This window comes from Akebia trifoliata, chromosome 10 (assembly GCF_017979445.1).
Source record: "Akebia trifoliata isolate Shusen 1 chromosome 10, ASM1797944v1, whole genome shotgun sequence".
NCBI classification, from domain to species: Eukaryota; Viridiplantae; Streptophyta; class Magnoliopsida; order Ranunculales; family Lardizabalaceae; genus Akebia; species Akebia trifoliata.
In genome coordinates, this window is record NC_141384.1 from 29326448 (window position 1) to 29351962 (window position 25515).

At 35.7% G+C, this 25515-nt stretch overlaps 3 protein-coding genes across 4 annotated transcripts; 1 reads left to right on the forward strand and 2 right to left on the reverse strand.

The window, feature by feature from the left end:
• Positions 1-364: 364 nt before the first annotated feature.
• LOC147393691 (serine/threonine-protein kinase BSK3-like) lies at positions 365-10784 on the forward strand. 2 transcript variants are annotated; one of them, XM_086456698.1, is made up of 11 exons: positions 365-777; positions 966-1249; positions 1362-1582; positions 1755-1890; positions 2756-2889; positions 3015-3120; positions 3941-4026; positions 6703-6891; positions 8444-8596; positions 9729-9842; positions 9983-10784. In XM_086456698.1, the coding sequence occupies exons 2-11, from the start codon at positions 1168-1170 to the stop codon at positions 10232-10234; spliced, it is 1473 nt and encodes a 490-aa protein (XP_086312824.1). In that variant the 5' UTR covers positions 365-777; positions 966-1167; the 3' UTR covers positions 10235-10784. The 2 variants fall into 2 exon arrangements, with proteins under 2 accessions (XP_086312824.1, XP_086312825.1); XM_086456699.1 differs by having other exon boundaries at positions 365-763.
• A 1710-nt stretch (positions 10785-12494) lies between these two features.
• LOC147393692 (Haloacid dehalogenase-like hydrolase (HAD) superfamily protein) lies at positions 12495-14658 on the reverse strand. Its single transcript, XM_086456700.1, has one exon. It carries the CDS (start codon positions 13888-13890, stop codon positions 12730-12732), a length of 1161 nt encoding a protein of 386 aa, XP_086312826.1. The 5' UTR covers positions 13891-14658; the 3' UTR covers positions 12495-12729.
• A 5358-nt stretch (positions 14659-20016) lies between these two features.
• LOC147393693 (uncharacterized) lies at positions 20017-24300 on the reverse strand. The gene is made up of 3 exons (XM_086456761.1): positions 23927-24300; positions 22139-22193; positions 20017-20617 (listed from the first exon to the last, which is right to left on the reverse strand). The coding sequence occupies exons 1-3, from the start codon at positions 24152-24154 to the stop codon at positions 20169-20171; spliced, it is 732 nt and encodes a 243-aa protein (XP_086312887.1). The 5' UTR covers positions 24155-24300; the 3' UTR covers positions 20017-20168.
• Positions 24301-25515: the final 1215 nt, after the last annotated feature.

Sequence of the window (25515 nt, forward strand, 5' to 3'; positions counted from 1 at the left end):
TTAAGAAAATTCATTTTAATTTAATAAAATATATAATTAAGAATGAAAGTTTCTATTGCCACGTCAACTTTTACTAGTGCCACACCAATCCCTATGTGATGTGGCGTTGGTAAAAGTTGATGTGGCAATAGTAACCCTCTTAATAATAAAAGAAAAATAAATTCAAAAAATAATTGCGGCGTGTCACGTGTGAGGATGAAGTGTGAAGAAAGGTCTTCATGTCTGAACCCTGAACACTCAGATGCCCAAGTGGAAACTCATTAAAAATATAAAAATAAAATCATTTTTTAATAATTTAATTGCAAGCATGTCGGTGGAAAATAGAATAATATTAAATTAATAATAAAACCAATCATATATGACTATGAAGAAAGAAGAACTATTCTGAGATCTGATCTGATCAAACTGACCTAATTCTCTCTCCCTCTCTCTCTCTCTCGATTTCTGAAAATTCTCCTTCGCAGACCCTCAGAATCGATGATTTCGATCTGATCAAGATTTTGTTGTCGTACTTGATTTGATCGAGTTGAAGACTTGGTTTGGAGAGCTTCGATCTGGTTGTAAGATCTGAAGTGTCACAGGTTTTGATTAGTTTAAGGTTTCAAAACGTCGATTACTTTGTAATTTAAGCTTTAATGGAGATTTTGGGGATGTTTGAAGTAAAAAAGGTGGTACCTTTGGAAAGTTTGCAGAGCTGATCTTTCTACTTATTAGTGTTTTGTTCTTCTGGAGCTAAAACGGTTCTACTGAGTTGACTCAAAAGGTGGATCGCTTTTGGTATTTCTATCTTTTATCCCAAATCTTGATTCCTCTTTACTTATTACTATAGTTGACTTCAAGATTTAGGTTAAAGAAGCACGAATTGGAGAATAGATGTAATTTCTAGTTCAATCGGTAATTAATACTTGTAAGTAGGTTTCATTTATGATCAACTCTGAAAAAAAAAAAATTGAATTTCATTGCAGATGTGTGAGAAAGGGCGACAAAATTGCTTTTATGTGAATTAGGGATCCTAGGTGAATCATCTCTAGTGTTTATATTCAGTATTGCTTGATTAGTGTGGTGAGTGTGGAATCTTCGATCGGGTGCCATGAGCTTGAACAACAAATTGGATTTGTTTCTGTGAAGTGGAATCACTGGAGTTAGTTTTCAAATTCTGATATAAGAATGGGGTGTCAATGCTCCAAACTCACGCCATGTTGTTGGGATTCACAGTTTAAGGGATCAGTTCTTGAGGCGCCCGACATTGGTGAGTGAAGTTATCTGGTGTTCGGTTGATAATTTCGTTCAGTTTTGGTAAAAGGGCAGATAAATGTATATGTTGTGACTTGCCATGTTTGTTTGTTTTTTTTTTTTTTCAGAGAATGTGGAGAAGAGTGAGGTTGATAACTTGCCCCTGTTCTGTGAGTACACTTTTGAGCAACTTAGGATTGCAACATCTGGTTTTGCGGTAGAGAACATTGTGTCTGAACATGGGGAAAAAGCCCCAAATGTTGTTTATAAAGGGAAATTGGATAACCATAGAAGGATTGCTGTAAAGCGCTTCAATAGAATGGCTTGGCCCGATACACGACAATTCTTGGTATTTTATTGATCCTCTTTGATTTTGTGATCCTGTACTATATGGTCATAGAGATACATTTTTTTCCTAGTTTAGTGTTATATGATATCTGCTTGGCTGTGGAAATATTCAGAAATACTTCATTTTTTCATTCCATAAAGTACCTTGACTCTAAGTTCCTTGGTAACTTTAGGAGGAAGCGAGATCTGTTGGTCAGCTCCGCAACCATAGATTGGCAAATTTATTTGGTTGTTGTTGTGAAGGTGATGAGAGGCTGCTTGTGGCAGAATATATGCCCAACGATACGCTTGCAAAACACCTATTTCACTGTAAGTCTTCGTGTGCCGCTTTACAATGTTTTCCAAGCATTCTGTTGATGTTCAGAGTTCTTGTTTTGTATAATTTGAAGAAAATGCATTATCTGTGTTACTTAGAACCGCTTATAATGCATATGAGAGCCTTCAAGTTGAAGCAGATTTGATGTTGATTTGTTGGTCTGTTGGACATCTCTGAACTCAATCCTATGTGCAGCGGTCTGAATACGATATAGCTAACTTCTGTTGATTCTCTTAGGGTACTGAATTGGAATGTATATACACACACACACCCACACCATTTTTGACACACAAACATGCATCATCCTGACCACACTACCGCACATTTGCAAAAACAGTGGTCAGGGTGGTATTCCTTTTGTGTGTGTGGGTGTGTGTGTGCGCGTGCGTGTGAATACATATATCACCACTTCCATGGATTACGATTACGACATCATTACCTGGCAATTTTCTGGGATGCTGTTGTGCCAATCTCTCTCTTTTTGTCTGATCTTTTCTTTATTTAAATTACCGCACTGATCTCAGCCATACCCATTCTGAATCAAGTTGAATTCCTGAAACTCGCTGACCACCTTTCCATTCTTTTTCTTATTCTATATTTAGCATAAAGAACTTGAAAAATAAAACAATTAACATGTATGCACCTTTTTGATGTCCATTTTCCATGAATTTCTCCTTGATTCTAAGTTAGACCTGCCAACCTGGACTATCTCTTACTCGAATATTATGGAAGTCCCAGGTTATTCAGTCTTCACTACTTGCTTTCCTCTCTTCTTTCCCTGATTGAATCTGTTGTGTATAGAATAGAATTTTATTGTGTTATTTATAGAATGAGATTCTGATCACCTTCCTAACATAGGGGAAGCACAACCAATGAAATGGGCAATGCGATTGAGGGTGGTTCTACATCTGGCACAAGCTCTAGAGTATTGTACTAGCAAAGGACGTGGCCTTTACCATGATCTTAATGCATACAGAATTTTATTTGATGATGTAAGTATTAAATATAAAAAAAGAAAAAAAACAAGCAAACAACCTATCATTGATTAACTTGGCATCTCTTTTCTACGGTCAAAGTTTATTTATCTATTCCTCTCATCATGTATTGCGTTTTGCAGGTGGGCAACCCCAGACTTTCATGTTTTGGTCTGATGAAGAATAGTAGGGATGGAAAAAGTTATAGCACAAATCTAGCATTTACTCCCCCAGAGTATCTCAGAACTGGTATATACCCATTTTTAATTCAGTAATCTGTTCATGAACAAACATATTTAGATTATTGTTGATCCATTTGGACTTGGGGTGGTTTACATGTGAATCTTCATGGACTTCACTCTCATAAGTTTTCAGGATGAATTCTGTGAGCTCATCAAGTTGTTAGTCATTTTTTATGCTTGCCACAGTTTTTCTGTCAACTGGTTTGAGGTTATGATATCATGGACTTCTAAGACCTGCTTTACTGAAAAAGTAGAATTGATATTTCTTTGGTATTAGTAGGATAGATTCCAAAGAAATTGGAATCAACATTCTTTAGTTTGGGTTTCCCCACAATCAAATTGTTATTCCCAATCAGGATTCAGATATCCCTTTTTGAAGATTTTCACCCTGCCGTGCTAGAGTAGAAATGGGTCAGTTCAATGTCAAACTTTGAATCAATTACAGAATTGTATTATTCATCCAACTAGTTTCGTCTGTTTAAATGTTTAATGAAAATTGTGATGCAAGTGTTATACGTAGCAGTTATTTTGAACTTTCATGACATAGGAGAAATCATGCTCTCCTATAGTGTACATGGCATGATTATAGTTGTGATGTGTTTGCTATAACTCGAAACAGCCCTTGAATATGTTGCTCAATCTTATTCTTTAATGTGATCTTATGCATTTATGTCTGGTTTAATGCCTCCATGATTATGCGGCTACTCTAAATTTTTTTTTCATGATGCAATATTTGATCCAAAATCTCAATGATCGTGGTTGTACTTCAAACGTTTGAAATTCCATAACTGGTTATGCGATTTCATTCTCTTATTTTTATTGTGTAGGAAGAGTAACAGCAGAAAGCGTTATATATAGCTTTGGCACTCTTCTGCTTGACCTTCTCAGTGGAAAACATATTCCTCCCAGCCATGTAAGTGGTCGTTTCTTTTCGTATGGCACTGTTCTGCTAAAATATGAAATTCAATCTGTGGACCGTTTTCTTATAATGTTGATAAAAGTAAGTTATCTTGTATGTTTTGCTCATAAGAGGTGAGTGCTGGCAAGGAAACGTCAACGGAAAATTCTTTAAAACGGCAATTTTAGAGAGGTGTGACTGAAATTTAGTCTACATCTAAACATGGGAAACATTTCTGTACTCAAAGTGACTATTATATTTTGTCAGTGTAAATGTGACAACATTGAGAATAAACTGCACCAACAGTACTTACCACTGAGGAGAAAACATTAAGGAAGGTGCCACCTTGGTGAGGTGATAATGTTTGTGTGCAGTAATACCACATACCTGGGATCAAATCCCTGCCTTTACATTGTACCAACGAAAAAAAAATAGAGAAAAGATAAAAAGTGAATTAACATGAAAAATGTATTATTGGATTTGACGGAATCTGGAATACTTATGTCAAAATATGGTTCTGGGGGGCAGGAGACTGGAAAGGAGATAAGCTTGGGAATTTTGTAGTGACAGAGGTGATGACATTGTAGTTATGCAATTTAGCTAGTTTGACATGTTAAGTGTGCATATTCTTTCAAATGTGAATATTGTGAGGACTTTTGATTCTATAAAGATGAGCTCATGTTATGAATTTTGATATGGGTCATTAATATTCTTTGCTTGGCTTCGCTGTTCTAGGATATGTTTTGTGGCTCAAAGGTTCTTCTGTATATGATGAGGGGACACGTGGGTGGCGGACATTGGTACGAGGTGTCTAACACCCTTCATAGTCACCAAAGTCGCTGACTATTTCAAAAAATCGAGTTTAAATCGCGATTTTAAAGACTGACGATTAAATCACGACTTTTTGAAAAAGTCGCGATTAAAACAAAAAAAGTGTGATTTTTTGTTTTTGTTTTTGTTTTGCTGTGCAAGCTATTTTCGATTTTTTTTATTTTTTACGAATTTTTCCCTTGCTGACTTATTCCCGAACTCCGACTTGGTGATTATGACACCCTGTGCCTTTGAGAAGCCTGAAAAGTCCACACATCTGCTCACATCTTTACATTATAATACTTTTAACTATATCAATATACCATGGGTGTTTTTAAAGTAAAAAATAAGGAAAAATGTTTGTGAAAAATAAAAGAACATTTCTATATATCATAACTTAATAAAAGTACATTTCTAATACGATCAGACATGTTTAGTAATGGACGTGAATCTAGTATGTCTGCTGTCTTTAACAGTCATCTTCATCTTTAACAGTCATCTTCATTTTTGTGCTCTTAGCACCAGATTTTATTACCATAGGGAAATTTGGTACTTTCTCACAGGATTTTCAATGTTGTGATTCTTCTATTTGTTAGTGTGGTTTAGTTCATTATTATGTTCCTTCTTAAGTTCCTTAAAAGCATACCTGATTGACTTCAGTTTTGGTTTTAATCACCTTTTGTGTGTCTTATTGCTCTGCTATATTCATTATTCTGAATGCAAAAAGCTTCTATGTGACTTCCTCCACCGAACTACAATTTCTATCCCATTTTTGTTTCCTCGTTAGAATTTTAACATTGGATATATATGGGGAATGCTAATGTCCAATACGTCATGGGGACGTTAGCATTCTCCATCACACTTTTTTTCCCAATAATATATATGGGTGGCGGTTGGAGGCCCTAAAGAGAGTCAAACATTGTGCCAAACATTTTTTCAATATATTGGTTAGAAGTTCGGAATGGGCTGATTTTTTGTGAGGATGATCTTTATATAAAGATCATCCTCACAAAAAATCAGCCCATTCCGAAACTTCTAACCCCATCAAAAGTGGAGGATGATCTTTATGATAAAGATCATTCTCACAAAAAATCAGCCCATTCCGAAACTTCTAACCCCATCAAAAGTGGTTTACAAAAATATGACGGTCCATGATTTTTCAACTTGTAAACTAGGGTTGGAAGTTTCGGAATGAGCTGATTTTTGGTGAGGATGATCTCTTCGCCATAGAGATCCTCACAAAAAATCAGCCCATTCCAAAACTTCTAACCCCTATTTTGAAAAAATGTTTGGCTCTCTTTAGGGCCTCTGAACGCTTTCCAATATATATACTTGTGTGTGTGAGTGCACGTGTGTGCTTGGAAATTTTAGATATGTGAGGAACTTTTTGCGATTTCAGAAAGGAGATTGAGAGAGAACTTGAGAACTCCTCCCCTTGAGAGGCTTTGGACAGTTGGGTCAGAGCTTGCTCCCCATCCCATCCTCCATTATCTCCAGCATTGAATTCACTCCTTGAAACAATAGATTGGGATCACCCCACCCAATTTGCATCAATATTGTTTTTCCATTTTTTTTTGATGGAGCAAGATAGTCCATATCAAATATTGTTTCCTGTATACCATTGTCACTGCTTGTGTGGTTACTTGAGCTCCTAAAGTTTGGGAGTTTCATACTGTTTTACCTGTTTCAATGAGTTGCTCTAGTCTAAATTTTACTATTATTCAAGTTTACATAGTCTATACTGGTGACATGTTTTGTCAAACTTGTACCTAGTTCACATAGAAATGTTGTAGACATCTTATATTTTTTCTTATTTTTTACTTACTTTATCATGAATGGTTTTGCGTGAATCTTATTCTTAGTTGCTTAATTTCTGTTCAGGCCCTTGATCTGATTAGGGACAGGAATATTCAGATGCTAACAGATTCCTGTCTGGAAGGACAATTTTCAAATGATGATGGGACAGAGTTAGTACGCTTAGCTTCTCGTTGTTTACAGTATGAGCCCAGAGAGCGGCCAAATCCAAAGTCACTGGTGGCTTCTCTAACTCCTCTCCAGAAGGAAACGGAGGTCAGTTATCTTTCCTTTCTTATGTGGCAAGCATTTCGTCAATTCCTGTTTCGGATTTCCCTGTTCTTTTATGCCACTTCTCTCTTTGATGCTTTTAAATGCTGCAGCTTTGTAGAATTCAATCACCAATAGTTGTGGCTCCAGTATATTGTATGGAAATCCCTTTTTTTTTTGCGGTATATTCTTTGATGCATATTTATGCTTGTATCATCTTATGGTAGCTAACCACATAGTTCTTAGGTTGAGATAGCTCTTAGTTTCTCTTTGGATATAATCTTCCTGGAATGGTACTTACGCTCATGATATAGGTCCAACCATGAGCTGCCTTGCTGGTCAGTGCCACATTATGCTAGCTTACTCTTCATATTACATCTCAGAAGGGGTAAATTTGGCAAGTGTAGATTCAAAGCATGTGTGAAGGATTCGGACTTATCTCATTAAGTAGAAGTAAATACTAAAGAATGTAATGAAGAAATGAAACATGAACAACATGTTTACAATTTTGCTGTTTGCTTACTGAACCAAAAATAAAAAATAGAAGAGTCAACAATAACCGTTTTAGGGGTAACAAGGTGATATGGTTAGGATTTTATCCAAAATAGCTCCCCAAGAGAAAACAAGAGTTCTTGGAAGGAATCTTGGACCTCCAAACAATGAGGGTTTGGGAAATAAAAAATTAATAGGGAATGCAAAGTAAAGTTAAAGGAGTTCACCAAGAACAAAGCCTTCCAACTCCAAGAACACAATCTCTTACAATCATACAAGGGGAATACGAGATTCCTCGAGATGAATAACGTGCCAGGAATCAAATCATTCTCACTCTACTGACAAGCACCCTCTACGTCTCTTTCATTTGAACAGAGGATTATTTTTAGCCTGCTAAAGATTCGTCTTGTTTTGGATGGTAAGCTAAAGATACATTGAATGTTTCTATTTAAAGGAAACTAGTTCTAGTTCTCAATGATCACTTTGCTTCTACCAGGTTCAATTTTTTCCTGGAATTGAATAATTCATCACAGACAGCTCAAGTCCCAAAGTGCTTGTCCCGGGTGTTTTTTTTTTCTGGAACCTGGGTGGGGGGGATTGTAGACAGGAAGTTTAACATTTGCTTTCAAGATGTCACTTATACCTTTTTGACCTACCTCTTTTCTTATATGCCATGTAGTATTTTATTCGTCTAGGATGTTTGCATGTAAATGATTACTAATACTTTATTTGCTGTCGTATTGGAAGAAGGCTGATATTATCTACTTCTATTTGTAGCACTCAAAATGTTTTTTTTTTTTTTTGGGGGGGGGGGGGGGGGGGGTAATTTTGTTTTTTTTGGGGGGGGGGTAATTTTGCTCCTTAAATGTGGCTACATATTTTTATTGGAGCCTATATACCCGTTACCTTATCTGTGTATTTAGATATATTGAGTTCTATCCATCTACATTCGATCGGTGCATGTTGAAGGCCCAAAAGATATGTAATCAGTTACTGGATTGCACTAGAATGTTGAACTCGTTTGAGGGTCTTTTTTTCTTTTGATTGATGGGAATTTATACTGCAGGTTCCTTCTTATGTCTTGATGGGTATACCATATGGTGCCACATTCTCACCTTTGTCCCCTCTTGCTGAAGCTTGCTCAAGAATGGATTTGACTGCCATACATGAGATCTTGGAAACTGTTGGGTATAAAGACGATGAGGGAACAACAAATGAGGTGAATGTTTTGACCCTTTAAGAATTACAGAATTATGGATTTATATTTCACTGTGTTGTCATCATCTCTTCATGATTTACTGTACTCATGTAGTGAAATGTACTGTCCCTGTATTGTGTATTTTACCAGTACCATTGACACTAAGTTGATAGATGTTCTTTCACTAACTTAACCATATTATTTTAAAGAGAGCTTCACTTGAGCTCCTCTATGGGTTGCTAAATGTTTCAAGACAACCCCTTTATATCAACTGTAAAGATGATTCAGTACTGCAATATTTCTGAATTTACAACGAGACCATCATGTCCTTACCTCACCCATCCTTTAAAAAAAAAGGTAACAGAGGGATCAAGTATATAATTCAATGTTCCCCATCATGCTTTGATGCATGATTGGTAGACCAAAATATTTCCTGGGAGTCGATGGTTTCTTTCTATTGATTTTCCTTTGTTGAGAATGTTAGAGAACTTTTCGTCGGTATATAGAAAGACTTCATTTGGACAGCAATGGATTTTTTTTCTTGTACAAAAGTATGTCATCTATTGATTGAAATTATTATATGCATCATTGCCAATTATCAACACAGATTATTGTTGAGGACATTTGGAACAAATTCAATTACCTGTAGACTGATCTTCCTCTTGATCTTGGGATTATCATATATTTCCTGTTACTTCAAAAGTAAGATTTCTTCCAGAGATTCAACATTGTGCACTTGGAACTCCTCCCGTTCAGCTATTTTTAATGTACAAGGTTTGTTGTAGTGTGTGATTCAAGTATGTTGGTTCCTTGCCTATGGTAATTTGTGGGCAAGTCATAATAACGATTAATTATTGAATTTGTTTTTAAAGCTTTTTTTTTTTCTCATTGGTTTTGGGCAAATTCAGTTTCTGTCACAGATAAGGCTCTGATTATAAATTTTATATATATATATATATATTTACACATGCATAAGATTTGTTGTCTGCAGGTTCAGTTGGGCGGCATGTCCATTTTGTACTTCATTTATTTTAACTAATATCACGCAGTGTATTCAACAATACATCGTCAATTAGTAATCACTAGATTGTTGGTTATTTATATTATCCATTGCTCACTTGAGTTCTTTTTCTTTTTTTTTCTCGTGCTCTAGCTGTCATTCCAAATGTGGACCAACCAAATGCAGGAAACACTGAACTCAAAGAAAAAGGGTGATGTTGCATTCCGACACAAAGAATTCACGGCTGCAATTGAATGCTACAATCAGGTAATTAATTATATTCTTCTACTATTAGATTTCCATTAAAATTATAGAATGTTAACGGTTCAGTCATGATTCATTCTTCTAGTTTAACAAGGGAGGATTCTCTCTCTCCATACTGACAATAAAATCTTAATTTGTTGCAGTTCATTGATGCGGGAACCATGGTTTCACCTACAATTTATGCACGCCGTTGTCTATCGTATCTCATGAGTGACATGCCCCAGGAAGCACTTAATGATGCAGTGCAAGCCCAAGTCGTATCCCCAGTTTGGCCCACTGCATCCTACTTGCAAGCCGTGGCCCTTTTCACACTTGAAATGGAAAATGAAGCACAAGCAGCACTTAAAGAGGGCTCGGCCCTCGAAGCAAAAAAGATTGCGGCTACTAGACAATAGAGAAAATTACGAACAAATCTGAGAAATACTCATCTGATGACCACGGCATTTCTTCAGTCCTTATTTGCAGGTAGAGCTATCAAACGTCATCCCTCACTAAATTTGACATTGTTTCTAACTTAAAATGGAAAATTTTGTGTTAAATGTGGAGATGTCTGTATTTGGAAATGGGTTGTGGTCAGCTTTCCCACTTATTTTTTATTAGCATTCCCCTCGGAGGGTTGACTGAATTGTCACATAGAAGAAGGATGTTTCAAAATAGTTGAGTTTTATTCAGGGATGTGCTTGCAATTACAAAAAATTGATAAAGGTGGGTGTGTGCTGGGAGGGAAAGTGAGAATTGTTGCCAGGCTTGTATTAGGTGTACAGTAACTGTCTGATTTGCTTCTTTTTCATCTGAAACTGGGTGTTTTTGTATGTTATAATCTTTTTTTTTTTTTTTTTCCCGGGACACGCCTTATTTTACTATGGAATTGAATTATCTGATGTAGAATGGAAAAAAAAGAAGAATTTTTTTTTTTTTTTCTTGATTATTTCCGAGATTTTTGAATTTTATTATTAATGTTAGAAAGCTAGCAGAAGTTTGTTTTCCTTTTCTTTTGATGTTTGTATCGGTTTTTATTCAGCCCTTGTTAATGGAAAACTTGCCATCATTACTGGGAACTAAGGCATTTGGTTCGGATTCTAGAGTCTATAATCAAATATTAGAAATTAGCTAAAATCATTAATGACATGGGTTTTTATTTATTTATTTATTTATCAATTTTGGAACTTATTGCTTGCATTTTTAAGATAAAAGTGACATTTTTGTACTTAATTCCATAGCAAAAAATGGGGTTGTTGACATAACCAAGACCTCGCTGGAGCTGTAAATGGATGCTAATCGAATCGGGCATGGTCATATCCGAATTCGAATCTGAAATCCAGCGGATCTTATGAATCAAGATTGTAAGGGTAGGCTTATTTTCTTCAGTTAATTCATTTTGGCCTCATACGTCGGGGAAGTGTCTTGAGTTTACCTCTAATGTTGAAAAGGCTTCGAATTATAGAAACAAAGATTGAATGATGGTATTTTTGCTGGGTTAACAAAAACCCATTTGTTCAGGGACACAAAATAGATTTACCTTTCTTCACAAAATAACACCCCTGAATACATGAGAACCCTCTGCTAGTATCCAAAGAATAATTGAGCTTTTTCTTTCCAACGTCTTAACACTTTGTTTGAGTTGACAGAAATGGAGCGGAGAAACCCATTAAAAGAAGAGGAGAGAGAGTTTCTCTCCACCATGTTTGGATTGACAGAATAGAAATTAGGACAACTTTGAAATTTTAAAATGTCTTAAAAGAGATACAGGAGTTGAGTTGAAATTATAAAGTATTTTACAGGGTTCTCTGTTTCTCTCCTCTTCTTTTCACTTTTTGGAGAGAGAAAACTCATCATTTTTCTCTCCTCTTCTCTCCCCCACTAAACAAACCAAACAAGAGAAATGCAGAGGAACCCATTTGTTTTCTTTCCTCTCCGTTTCTCTCAATCCTAACAGTGTAAATGTTCTTTACATCTAATTGAGAAAAGCGGTAAAGGGGTGCAGATGTTCTTTACATCCAATTGACCAATTTTTATTCAGACCAAAGTCATAAAAATGGATCTAAATTGGATGAGAGACACAGATGATAGAATAAGAGAATGGAAATTATCTATCAATTATTAAAGCATCAACCACCCCACCATCATATTAATCAGATTAAAAAAAAAAACTCTCCACACGTTTATTTGACAAAAATCTACCCAATTCAGAGGGTTTCATCAACATCTTACAGATGGTTTACGTTTGGAAATAATTATCTAAAGAATTTAAGGATTTTTTATTTGAAGATTTCATCTTTAAGTGAGACTTTCCAAGTAGGACCAAGATACAACAATTCGCACCTTGTCCACCTCAATGTTCAATTTCTTCTTTTCTCATGGTCTTAAATCTCGTTTGATACATCTTGGTATCCTCCACCAACGAGACGGATAGACAAGTAAAATGTATCGGACGAGATTTAAAACTATGGTTCATTTTTCTCATTGTTGAATGAGACAACTCAAACTTATTGAAAAACTCATCAAAGATGACTTGGTCTCATTCATGGACGAGATGAGACGTCAAAACGAGTTTTAAAACCATTTCTCTTCTTCGTAACATTGGTCTGCCCGAGCTCCACCACTGTAACTCATCTTTCTTACCCCCAGAGTTTAAGCAAAATAAGAAACAGCAACTAAAGGATAAAAGTTTCAAGCATACATGTTGATTATATAATACAAGTACATAATAACATTTAAGGGCAATCCAATGCAGATAACCCATCACCATTTTTTTTTTTTTTGGCCCACTTTTTTTCCTTTCTACACATTAAAGCCAGTATACAACTAAGAAGAGAGACTAAAGGCCTAATACATGACACTATCATAAAGAATTAGATGAAGCACAATGAACCTGTACATTTGTAAGATCTTACCAGAAAATGTCATCAACTCCAACTGATGTTGATGGATATGGTTCATCTTCTTCTTCCTCCATCTCCACCTCCAGTTCTCCTGACCCAAATTCAGCAGATTCGATATCGGCAAGATTCTTCAAATCAACTACTGAGAGCTCATCGAGCTGTTTCACCACCAAGTCCGCTGCTCCTAATTCATACATGGGGTGCTTGCTCGCGACTGCCACACACTTCATACGAGCATCATGTGCGGCCTCCACCGTCGAATTCGAGTTCCCAATCACAATGCACCTTTCGGGTATGAAGTTAAGAAGCTGAGCAGCGTAAACAAACATTTCAGGGTCTGGCTTCCCTCTATGAACATCTTCCGCTGCTACAATCACATTAAAGAACCCTTCGATCTCAATGGTTCTGATTGCGTTCTCAAGAATGGTCCTTGGACGGGTAGAAACCAATGCTATTGGGATCTTGTAGTTCATCAAAACATTCACAAATTCTCGTGAACCAGACCGTAACCTATACATCCCACCTTGCAAACCTTGATATATTTCCTCTCTTCTTGAAGCCATTCTTCGTAGTTGTGCAGGGTCCCTAGACCAACAAAGAACCTCGGAAATCGCTTGTTCGTTCTTCATCCCTTCAATTCGTCTAAGAATAAAAGCTGGGGGTGGGGATTTTCCTTCTTCTTGGGATAGAACCAACCACGCCTGCTTCTCGAGATCAGTATTATCTTCTATAATCACTCCTTCCCATTCAAAGATTGCACCCAACCAACCACAACCCATCCTTTCTTGACGAAGCAACGGGTTGTGCAACGAAGCGTTATCCGCCTTATTTAAAGGTGGCCATAAACCTTGTTTACGACGTGTACCCGTGTCAACGGGATAATTCAAATTCCTGGGTATTCTCTCTTCTTCTCTAAACGAATATGCCTCTTTTGTAAGCTCCATTGCAAGGGCCTTAATTGAAGAAACAGAACATCTATTGGCCCCCCGCCTTTCACTTCTCCGTGGGGAGGATATTGAAGTCGAGCAAATAAATCGACGGCCTATGAATTCCCTCATAGGGAGCCGACAGAAATCAAATGTCCTCCTCCTATTAGACCCATCTTTGTAAGGTGACCCTTGACATAGAGGGCGATGCCCGAGAAGAGATGTCGCAATTGAATCCACCATTTTTTAACAAATCAGAATAGAGAAAACTTTGATTTAACCCTAGTTCTATTTTCACAGAACCACCCTTTTGGTATATATTCCAAACCCCTGTTGAGTTCTTTGCTGAATTGGAGGACAGAACTAGACTAACCCCAAATCAATCAAATACACCCCAATTACTACCAGCCAAACCTACCCAATTGAGATTCTATAAATTCAATTCACACATCAATATGTCCTCAAAATCTAAAATTCTGAAGAAGAAAAAATCATTTTTTTTCCCAAAACAAAATCCCAATTTTAACCAGTAATAATCAAAATTCCACCATTAACAGCCCATTTAAAGCCAAAATGAGCAGAACCCATTAACCCAAAACACCCAAACACACAAAAAACCAAATAACTACCTCTGAAATTGAACCCAAAAAGGAAAAAAATTCAAAAACTAAAAATAAATAACAGAAAACCCACAAATTCAACAATATCCAACCCAGATACCCACCCAATTTCAGAGGAATTACAGCTATAAGTAACCTTAAAATTGAAGAATTCTACTTACAACCAATCCAGCTGAAGAGAAGCTAAAAACCCACAGTCTGATCTAAACATGAAGGAAGATCACTATATATGTACACAAATTAAGAAAGAAGATCCAACCGTTGAATCCAACTGTTGAAGATGGATAAACGGTGAGGAAGGAAGACACGTTGAACACGGCAAAAAGATAGTCAGAGAGAAGGAGAACTTTAGATTCCAAAGATGGGTGCTCTGACTCTCTCTCTCTCTTTGAAGAAATTTTTGTGGTTATTACAGAAGGTTACCTTTAAGACGGCTCTACCGGCAATGTCGGTGGAATCAAACATTTTATAAGGACACGTGTCCATAATTAAGGGGATATAATTGGAATTATTGTTAACAAATGTGCCCCTATTTTTCAACTAACACGAACTACATTTGACACAATTTTGATATACATTTACGATAATAGCCCCTTACCTTCGATGGGAAGATATTAGCTATCGTATTATACTGGGAAAATTACATAAAAAACCCTGGTGGAGGGATTTTTTTTCTAATTAGTTCATAAATTTTGGGATTTTTCTTAATAGTCCATTTAGTAAGACTTTTATTTCTAGTCAATCTCTGAACCCACGCCACACATTTCTTGCAATTGAAATGTTGAAACTATCATTACCATGTGAACTCATCATTTTCATTTAAAAAATTAGATTTTCGACGTCACTGTTGAGTTTCACAGATTCCATTCCGATGAAAATGATTTGAGAAGGAAGAAGTTATTTTCAAGAGTTTTTCAAGTATTTTGAAGATATATGAAATTGCGGTTGAAAAACCTAAGTACGCAAAAAAGATGAAAAAAGATTTAGGTATTTCAAAATATTATAATGATAAGATTGAGGGACCATTGAGAAAAGAAAGTTTTACCAAATGGACTATCAAGTAATTACTCAAAACTCAAGGAATAATTAGAAAGAAATCCCTCCGTTATGATCCTTTAAGTAATTTTCCCTATTATGTTACTTCTGGAGCTTGAAGAGCACATGATATGATGGAAGATGTTGATTGATCCAAAGTCGTATGTGCCTATAAAGGCTCGAATGCCACACTTAGCCCAAATGATAGAAGCTTAGACTTCACTACTCTTGTAAAAATGATTAAAACAAGAGTCGTGAAAAACCTAAGTATGTGAAAAAGATGAAAAAATATTTAGGTATTTCAAAATATTATAATGATGACATTGAGGGACCATTGAGAAAAGAAAGTTCTACCAAATGGACTATCAAGCAATTACCCCAAACTCGAGGAATAATTAGAAAGAAATCCCTCCACTATGGTCCTTTAAGTAATTTTTCCTATAATGTTACCTCTCGAGCTTGAAAAGCACGTGATATGATGGAAGATGTTGACTGATCTAAAGTCGTATGTGTTTATAAAGGCTCAAATGCCACACTTAGCCCAAATGATTGAAGCTTAGACTTCACTACTCTTGTAAAAATGATTAAAACAAGAGTCGTGACAATTTGACGACAACCCCCCACCCCCAACATACAGCCCCCATGATAGAACCATAGATCATTTACCTCGAGATACACAAGAAAAGATTTTTGAGTCTATGTATCCCGATGCAAATGATCTACGATTTTGTGATGGGACGTATGTAAGAGGGGGACGTCAGAAAATCATTATTCTTAAAACAAATATTTGATGGGCCCCAACATTCATTCATCATCATCAAAGCTTTATTTCAAGTTAGTTACATAGTCGTCTATAATTGTAACAGAACAATAGTCATATATCATTGTAACAAAACAATTTAACGCGCTTCAACACCTTTATTGGAGAGGTAATGGTGAAGTTGCGGTTTTGATCCCTAGTATGTGGTATTACCATACGAATTTTACCTTCTCACCAAGGTGGCACCTTAGTAGGATTTGCGCTATAAGCTTAGTGTCACTACTCTTAGGGAACAAAAAAAAAATGATTAAAACAAACTAATGATGGCCACAAAACCACAATCATCATCAAAGCTTCCTCAACTTAGTCATCTAGTTGTACCTCGACGAAACAAAGCAATCCGATGGACTTCAGCCCCTTTTAATCATATCCTGAGGAATATAGCAATTCGAGTCGTATTGCACTAATAGCAAGTTACGACTTTTCAGACATTGTGCTTCGGTGCTTATGCTTGACGTGCGAAAACACTAAATTTTAGCTTTGGGAATGAATAAGAATGAAAGTGAGGGTTTTGATATCGAAATCATGTTACCATCTCACCGAGGTAACACCTTATAAAAATACTAAACATTGTTATATTTGAAAAGAGAATAAGTTATATAATCAAAAACTATTTCAAAATTACAATTTGAATAACATCGATCAATCGATGATTAAATATGATCGAATGGTTGGGAATATGTGATTAGAAGGTACAATACAATTAAAAGTTGGCCCACCTATCTTTGACTTCTATGGACAAACTCTAGCTTGCACAAGAAGTTTGAAGTTTCTTTTCTTACTCAATAAACTGATTCTAGTTACATAAACGTAACACACACGAAAGAGTCTCAATTTCTTTTGCACTTTTTAAATAAACTAAAAATTCCTTTCAGATGGGGACTTGAATGGGAGAGATGCAATGGTCGGTTCTAATCAATCACTATAGTTAATTTTGGCTAAATTACAGTTTGACCCACTGTAATTTAGCATAATTCCATTTTAATCCCTAATGTATTGATAATTTCACTTACCTCCCTTATAATTATCTAAGGGATTCAATTACCCCTTCAGTCAAATTGCCGTCAACTTAATAATTAAAATCTTTTTATAAAGATTATTTTTCCCTTTTTAAAATATTAATTATTTTTTAGAATGCCTAAGCAGGGGTATTTTAATTATTATTTTAAAATTCATTTATTTTTAATTAAAAATAAGATAAAATAAGAGGGTAAAATAATAAAATAACATCTAAATTATAACCCATCAGTGAAAAGGGAGGTAAGTGCAATTACCAAAATGTTAGTAAGGTCAAAATGGAATTATGCCAAATTATAGCGGGTCAAAGTGTAATTTACCCTAATTTATTTGATCAAATGATTCCAAGAGGTTAATATTCAAATATATTAGTGATTGTTTAATGAGAAAATGCCGTCCCCAAATCACAAACATGCAATTATACAATGAAGGATGCTTTAGCTTAGCTTATTTTCTTGACTTTATTGTTACAAAACGTGCACACATGGGAGAACTTCTGTTGGGAGGCTCAATTCAATTATAAAACCTTATCTTAGGGTTTATTTTATTTTATTTTTTATTTTTTAATATAGAAATCTAACTTATAGGTTTGCGGGTGATCACGAGTAGAAGTTTCTTACTATTAATGGTGCAAAAAATTAAGTTTTGATCTTTTTGAAGTCGAAATAGGCAAGTAGGTTAGTGGTCACTAATTACTAGGTGAAGGTGGCCTACACCCACGTTGACTTTGAGCCTTCATCCAAGCTACGTGACTTCCTGCGTATACTAGATCATAGTTGCTCGTAACACATCTTATTAGTTTTTGTACTGTGTTACTCAGTGTAATTGCATATTATATCAACAAAATTGCCTTCAGACTTTGTTTCGTGTTGCCCCCATTTTTTTTGTATTACTTACTATATTTTGTGTGTAAGATAATTTTGACAGACTTACTTGTTGATTAACATCCCAAACGTCGCACGATCTCGTTTCGAAAGAACACGGTCGTGTAAATTTTGAATCCAGGTCGTGGTATCAATACTCACAAATCTTACCAACTTAATGAGCGAGCACTCGAGACATGATTCTAACCCTAATTTTCGTTGATTAAAATCGCATCAAAACATCAAAAGCACCTAAGCGTTATGGTACAAAATATCAAGTCCTTATCTCATCTAATCAACTAATTAGAACCCAATTATTTGTTGGCCCCCCAAGCATAAAGGAGGGTTATGTCAACTTAGTAGTACCGACTCCTAACTAAAGGAGTTATCCATGAATTTAGACAAAATTGAATGGAGGAACAAGATTCGATCTAAAGATCAAACTATGTCGGCCATGTTTAGGAAAGAAAATTCTGTCACGACGCACACCATAAGACCATGTAAATCATGCGTCCGTGTTCTATGATCTGAACTCATAGGTAACGACGATTCCATCTCGAGAGGATACATGCATTGACCATTCGATGTTTGGACGCTTCTTGATGGGCCCCATGGCAATTTTGACATGAGCGATGTCTACATCTCCAGCACTCCTAGTTCATGTAAGGAATTCCACCCATGGATCTCTACTAGTTTGTAGATTAAACAAGAATAAGGACCACAGAAACACAAGAAGATACCAACCAATTCCAAAACAAATGATTCCAAATTCTAATGGGCCCTTATGTATATGGTAAGAAACATTCCCCGAGTGTCCATATTCTAGAAGTTTTACAGAATTTTCCGCTCCATATAACATGGACAAGCCCAAGCCATGTACACAAAATTTTAATGGGTACAAATGAAGACATGTCAACAACAAGGAACAGTGGTTATTTTGGTCCTATAGCATAAGAAATATCAGCAAATATTAATATATCACTTGTGGTTCCAACTAATGATGGTGATGTTTGCTTGTAAGGTTAGATTTGCACCATGTTTGTTCAATTTTGGGTCTAGTAAAAGGAGTTTTACCAGTAAAATTTAACCTAGCAGTCGAGCACAATCATTAAGCATGTCGTCGGAATCAAAAGACAACCCCAATAATAATATCAAAAGAATGCACGATGATTTTGTGCAGAAGTAAAGCAAAACCACACAACAAAACATGGCTTATAACCTCTTCGACAGGGCATTAAGACAATAATAATACTAATTCTTTCATGTCATGATGATCTAATATATATATATATATAATAAAATACAACGGTGGATCCCACTCTCTGTCTCAAGATTTATGCCCGATAAAGAATCTCGAGGATAAATTTTACCTTTTCTCCTCTTCTTCTTTCTACATATACTCCAAACTTAATTCTCTTTTTCCTTATACACTTTTCCAATACTACCCATCCAATGTTATAACATTGTCTTTCCTCTTTCCCCCCTTTCTTAATAATACCTCTCCAACTTCTTCTTTTTTCCTCTTTTACCCCTCCTTAATAATCTCAATTTAATTTTTAATAATACCCCTCAAATTTTATTTTTTTTTCTTTTACCCCCTTAATCTCAAAGAGGACAGTACATGCAAACTCTAGTGTATATAGGGGCAGATTTACTGTGGGGGCTGTGGGGGACTTACCTTCACAAGAATTTTCAAAGTCTATGGATTAGTGAGTTATTGCAACAAATTTTATCGGTGGATAAAAAAATCTGCCACTATTGCCCCCACAAAAAAAAAAATTCTACTCTTAGTTGCCCCCACAACTATTTCTTTTTCACTCTTAATTGTTCCCACCAAAAAAAAAAAAAATTAGATGCCCCCACACGGGCAAAATCTGGCTCCGCCTCTGAGTATATATATATATATATATATACAATTCTTTGATTCAACAAAAACAGTTATAATAAGAACCGAACTCCAGAGATACAAAAAATTTCATTCCAGTTTAAAGCAAAATGACAACAAATGCAAAGATGTCTAAATTTTATATTGAAATCCTTTCAACAAGAAGATACCCATTAAGGTAAGCACTTTCTTGGAACTTTTGGTGTACATGTTGGTTTTCAAAATAAGGGTGGTTTCACATAGGTCAGACAAAAGTTGAACATGATGGAAAGACGAAAAACTCACTTTGTTTTTCGTCGCGACTCCTTCGTTACTCCACAATAGATTGGCTTACCACCCGGATACAAAATAAAATTCCAACCCAAGTTCGAACCTCCAATAACATACGTCCCTTGTATCTCGTCATCTACCAACTTCTTCTCAGAGTTGTTCTCAACCGAAGGAGGCTCAAGTGATTTCTCTTGAACATGGTCAGGATGAGGCTGCTTGCCCTGCTTTTCCTCTTGTTGCCCCTCCATGGGTTTCTGTTCATGCTTGCTTTCACTTGACAAGTGCTTCTCAAGAGGTTTCTGTTCAGGCTTGCTTTCACTTGACAAGTGCTTCTCGAGGGGTTTTTGTTCATGCTTGCTTTCACCAGATAGAGACCGGCCCTCAGGTGGTTTATTACACTTACCCATAGAGACTGTCTCAACCGTCCTTAATTTGCAACAATCCATTACAAGCTTCATCTCTGGAAATTTTAGTTTATGAAATAATTAACACATATATTTCAACTAACATAATCACTAGTTTCTTGACTCAAACTATAAGCACAAAAAGAAGGGGAGGAAAAAAAGATTGCGTAAATAGTTTATTAAAGAGAATTTCTACTGCCACACCAACTTTTCTAAGAGCACACAGAGATGTGTGCTAAAATCATATGAATTGGTGTAATATTAGGCAAAGAAGAATGTGGCAATAGAATCTCTCTTATTAAAATGTAAAGGATCTGGGAACAAGGGTTTTAAAGAAGCCAACCAAGGTCCCTAAGCTTTCAAGTCCATTGTCTTGACTCTTGAGCCTAACCTAGAAGCTTGTGCAAGAGCGTCAAGTAGGGTTCAAGCACTATTAAAAGCTGAGTTAGGCTCAAAATAAATGGGTACATAGAGCATTTCGGTGCTCATCTTGGATCAGGATCGGGTTGTTAAAATATTTTTTATCATTATTTATTATAAAATTACATCAAATTATTGTATGTGGGTGGCTGGGTGCAAAACCCATTTTATGCCTCGTGATGGTTGTGGAATCTTTTTGTGCCTGTATGTGGGAGCATGGGGAGGGAGGCTTGAGAGCCAAGCCTGAACTCAAGTCCTAGATCATGAGCCCAAGCCATGATGGGTAAAGCATGGTCCAATTAGGAAGAAAAATAAATCAAGAATAAGAGTTTGATATTAGAATTACAAATGAAACAGACTTCACACAATCACACGTACACCAGAGACCCTGCTTTTTAGTTTGTGCGCGCCAACCCTAGAAATATATCAACCATTGCCAAAGATCTATCCAGAAAATGGTCGGTGAAAGAATCTTGTTCCTCCATTAAATTCTATCTAAAGCCGCCTCTTATGTTCATTCTAGTGTTTTCATATCCACTTACAACACATCAATCCACATTCTTTTTTATCTTCCTAACTCTTTTTTAGAACCTTCAACTTGAAAATTCCTTCTAAATGGGGCTATAACTGGCCTTTGTCGCACATGAAAAAATCATCTCAATCAACTTTTTAATATTTTTCCACCTATTGGAGCTATTCTTACATTAACAAATGCGTTCATTTCTAATTTCATCTTCTTAGTTTTTCTACTCATCCACCTCATCTCCGCTATGCCCAATCTAAGTACATGTCGCTTCTTGATTTCCCAACAATCAACTCCATTTAGCATAGGATCTATTCTGGTGTTGAACAAAAAAAAAAATAGATTCTATTTGCCACACCAACTTTTGCTAATGCCACCCCAATTCACATGTAAATCACCAAAGAGAATTAGCGCACATCTTGGGGTGGCATTAGCAAAAGCTGGTGCGGTGATAGAAACTCTCAAAAAAATTTGAACATTTAATGCATACTAACTAAAAGCAACCCTTCCCCTTCAAAAGCTTGAAATTGAGTTAGCAAAAACATATCAATATAGAGAATAAACATTTGTGAACATGATATAACCATTAATGCAAAGTAAATGTGAAGCCTAAAGTATATCTCGAATATCTTACGTTTTCGAATTTCATGAGCCGCTTTACTATTTCGAAAGTCCGGGGTCCGCAAAACCTTCAAGAAAACAAAAATGTTTTTTTGATATTTTTAATAAAATAATAAACAGATGCTGAAGATAAATACAATGACATGAGAGAGATATATAGAAAGGTGAAATAGCGAATAAAATATAGGTAATATGAAGTGCGGCAAATGGGGTTTTCACTTCCTAGTGATTAATCAGAAATGTGGTGCACCATTTTGCATGTAAAGGGCAGCATTTTATCTGGCTAAAATCAGTTCATGAAAAAATAATATTTACATATAAGTAAAAAAAATCTATAACATCAAGCAAAGTATTCTGAATTAGAGAATAGAGATGCCTTAGCAAAAAAGATTTACTTTACACGGCCAACAAATTGGAAAATTCATTGGCACTTCTAAGAGTGAAAAATAATAATAGTAATGCTTCAGTTCCAATCAAGGATTTGGTCAATTTTATTAGAAATCTCCATGGGCATTGGTTGAGTCCCTTTTCCGCTAACAAGACACAAATAAACGTAAGGAGGCTTCAAAATTAAAGTAATTTGGGTGAAAATCAGGTCGACCATTGCTGGCTTTCTACCACCTCTGAGAACTTGTACAGTTGGATATCTTGGATGCTTCCTAGAAAACAATGCTTAAAGGGGTGTTACTTACAAAGAGTAAAAGCATGGAATACTGGAAGGAGAAGGGTGAACCAAATGATCATACCTTATCCAATAAATAAATAAATCATACCTGAATAAGAAAGCCTATTTGGAGGCAACCAACCTATCCCCTAAAAGTATCTAGCATTGTTTAAAAAACACCCCTCTAGGCCAAGTACATGACATTTTATTTGAGGCTTAAGCCTTCGAAGTTTTAATGCCTCACCCAGTTGAGGCATAAGACCTAGTGTGCAAGGTGCAAGGAAACAGCCCAAACAGAGGTCATAATTTACTTTTATTTTTTAAAATTTTCCCCAAAAATCATTCCCCTTCCTCCAAGTGACTTTTAATGTATAAAATGGACAAGTAAAAGGTGATTTAAACCATTTTCTTCAACGTCTCAGGTTGAAAATCTGTAAATGTTATCCTAAAACTTAATTTTAAAGATATTGTCTTCCCTTGAACTCCAAGTGGACTCTCAATTTTCTTCCTTTTTTTCTTTTCTAACTCTATATCCTTCCCAAATTCAAATTATTTTCCAACAAAACAATCCCCAAAACCATTCATCGTACTCACCCTCAATTTCCAAGCATCAATAACCCATTTTATGGAAACAAAGTGGGCAGTCTAATTGTTATTATATGTAAATCTTCTTAGAAGGCCATGGTGCGCTTGCATTTTGTCCGACAAAAAGGATCATGCCTACCAGTACCTAAATTATAAATATTTACCCATCCAATCAACCAAGTAACCTCAAACCACATCCATGTTTCACAATGAGATCTGTTTTTATCCAGATCACAATTGCACCAGTTTTGAGCTTTAAAAGAATAAATAAATAATTACTATCCATAATAAGAATCACTTATGTCCATTAAATCAGGAAAAAAAAAACATATAGACAAGCCTCAATCATCACACTCTTCAATTGGGTACAATCCCTAAACTTTAAAACCATCACAATTTTCTCCTACCCATCAAGAACACTAACCAATACCTTTAAAAAATCACTTTTTTAATGATCCATTATACAATTTTGCCTTGAAACACAACTAAAATGCACAAATTACAATGAAACCCATAAAAGGAAATCAAGAAAATTTTAATGGGGTTTTGTACCTCGATGAAATGGGGGCGAAGATCTCTAACAATGGCACGGATCTTATAGTAATTGGAGTTCTGCTTCTGGATTTCGACATTATCAACCTTTCTCTTCTTGTTCTGGGGATGAAGAGGAGGACGAGAAGCAACAGTAGGAGTGGCTTGGGAAGGAGGAAGGTTTTCTGTTGGGTTTGGAGGTTTTGGGGTTTCGACGGTTGGGTTTGGAACAGATTTTGCCTCCTCCATGGATCTGTTCAGGCCTGTTTAGTCGAAGCTGCGGGATGCTTTAGAGTATAGTCTTTTCTTCGGTATCGAGAGCTTCTATTGCCACACCAACTTCTAACCTTTGTTTGGATAAAGGGAAATGGAGAGAAAAGAAACTCATTAAGAAAAACAAAGCGAGAAGAAGAAATCATTTTCTTCCCACCTAGTTTGATTTATCCATAGAAAAACTTAAGTTTGGAAAGAAAAAAAAAAGTAGAGTTGTAATTTTTAGTACTTTTAGTTGTGAATATTTCTTTTCTCTTCATTTTTTTTTTTTTTGATTGAGAGAAAAAATCGATCCACTTTTCTCTTCGTTATTTTTTTTTCTCTCTTCACTTAACAATCCAAACAAAAGAAATGGAGAAAAACTCATTATTTTCTTTTCTTTTCTCTCCAAATCTTTCAATCCAAACACACCATTACTAAGAGCAACCCAAAATGTGTGATCATTCTTTGTTGGTGTAAGTTATATAGCATAGGATAAATCTTCATTTCATGCTTTGGACATGAAGAAATTTTGAGTTTGATACACTGTTTATTTTAATTTCTAAAACATATTTTTTTAGTGAATTAATCACTTTTATAATCAACGAATTCATTGATATAACACCAAAGATTTTGTTATATCAACGGTCTCACTGATAATTTATCAACTCACAGATTCACTGGAAAAACATGTTTTGAAAATTAAAATGAGCATTATACCGGAAATGAAGTTTTGTCATATGTTGCACAGGTTTTTAGACCCCAACTTTTACTTATTCTCCCCATTTACTATATTTTTAAGGGTGAATCTCAATTTCAAACGTTGAATATGAGAAAATTTCAAGTTTGGTATACTGTTCATTTTAATTCTTAAAACATGCATTCGTCATTGTTATAACTGTTGAACTCGTAAGTTTGTCATTTTTAACATCTACAAATATCAGCGAATTCATTGATTAGAAAAGTGACGAATTCACTCGAAATGCATGTTTTGAGAATAAAAATCAACAGTGTACTCAAACTGAAATTTTGACATAAGTTGCACACGAATTTTGAAGTAATTGGAGTTCTGCTTTTGGATTTCGACATTATCAACCTTTCTCTTCTTGTTTTTGGGATGAAGAGGAGGGCGAGAAGCAACAATAGGAGTGGCTTGGGAAGGAGAAAGGTTTTATATTGGGTTTGGAATAGATTTTGCCTCCTTCATGGATTTGTCCAAGCTTGTTTAGTCGAAGATGCAGGGATATTTTAGAGTATAGTCTTTTCTTTGGTATTGAGAGCTTCTCTTGCTACACCAACTTCTCCCCTTTGTTTGGATAAAGAGAAATTAAGAGAAAAGAAACTCATAAAATAAAATA

Coding starts and splice junctions, on each gene's coding strand:
- LOC147393691 (XM_086456698.1), top strand. CDS start 1,168: ATGGGGTGTCAATGCTCCAAACTCACGCCATGTTGTTGGGATTCACAG. Junction 1,891..2,755: donor TGCAAAACACCTATTTCACT/GTAAGTCTTCGT, acceptor TTCCTAACATAG/GGGAAGCACAACCAATGAAA. Junction 2,890..3,014: donor ACAGAATTTTATTTGATGAT/GTAAGTATTAAA, acceptor TGCGTTTTGCAG/GTGGGCAACCCCAGACTTTC.
- LOC147393692 (XM_086456700.1), bottom strand. CDS start 13,890: ATGGTGGATTCAATTGCGACATCTCTTCTCGGGCATCGCCCTCTATGT.
- LOC147393693 (XM_086456761.1), bottom strand. CDS start 24,154: ATGGAGGAGGCAAAATCTGTTCCAAACCCAACCGTCGAAACCCCAAAA. Junction 22,194..23,926: donor TTCGCCCCCATTTCATCGAG/GTACAAAACCCC, acceptor GTTTTCTTGAAG/GTTTTGCGGACCCCGGACTT. Junction 20,618..22,138: donor GGCTCATGAAATTCGAAAAC/GTAAGATATTCG, acceptor TAAAATTTCCAG/AGATGAAGCTTGTAATGGAT.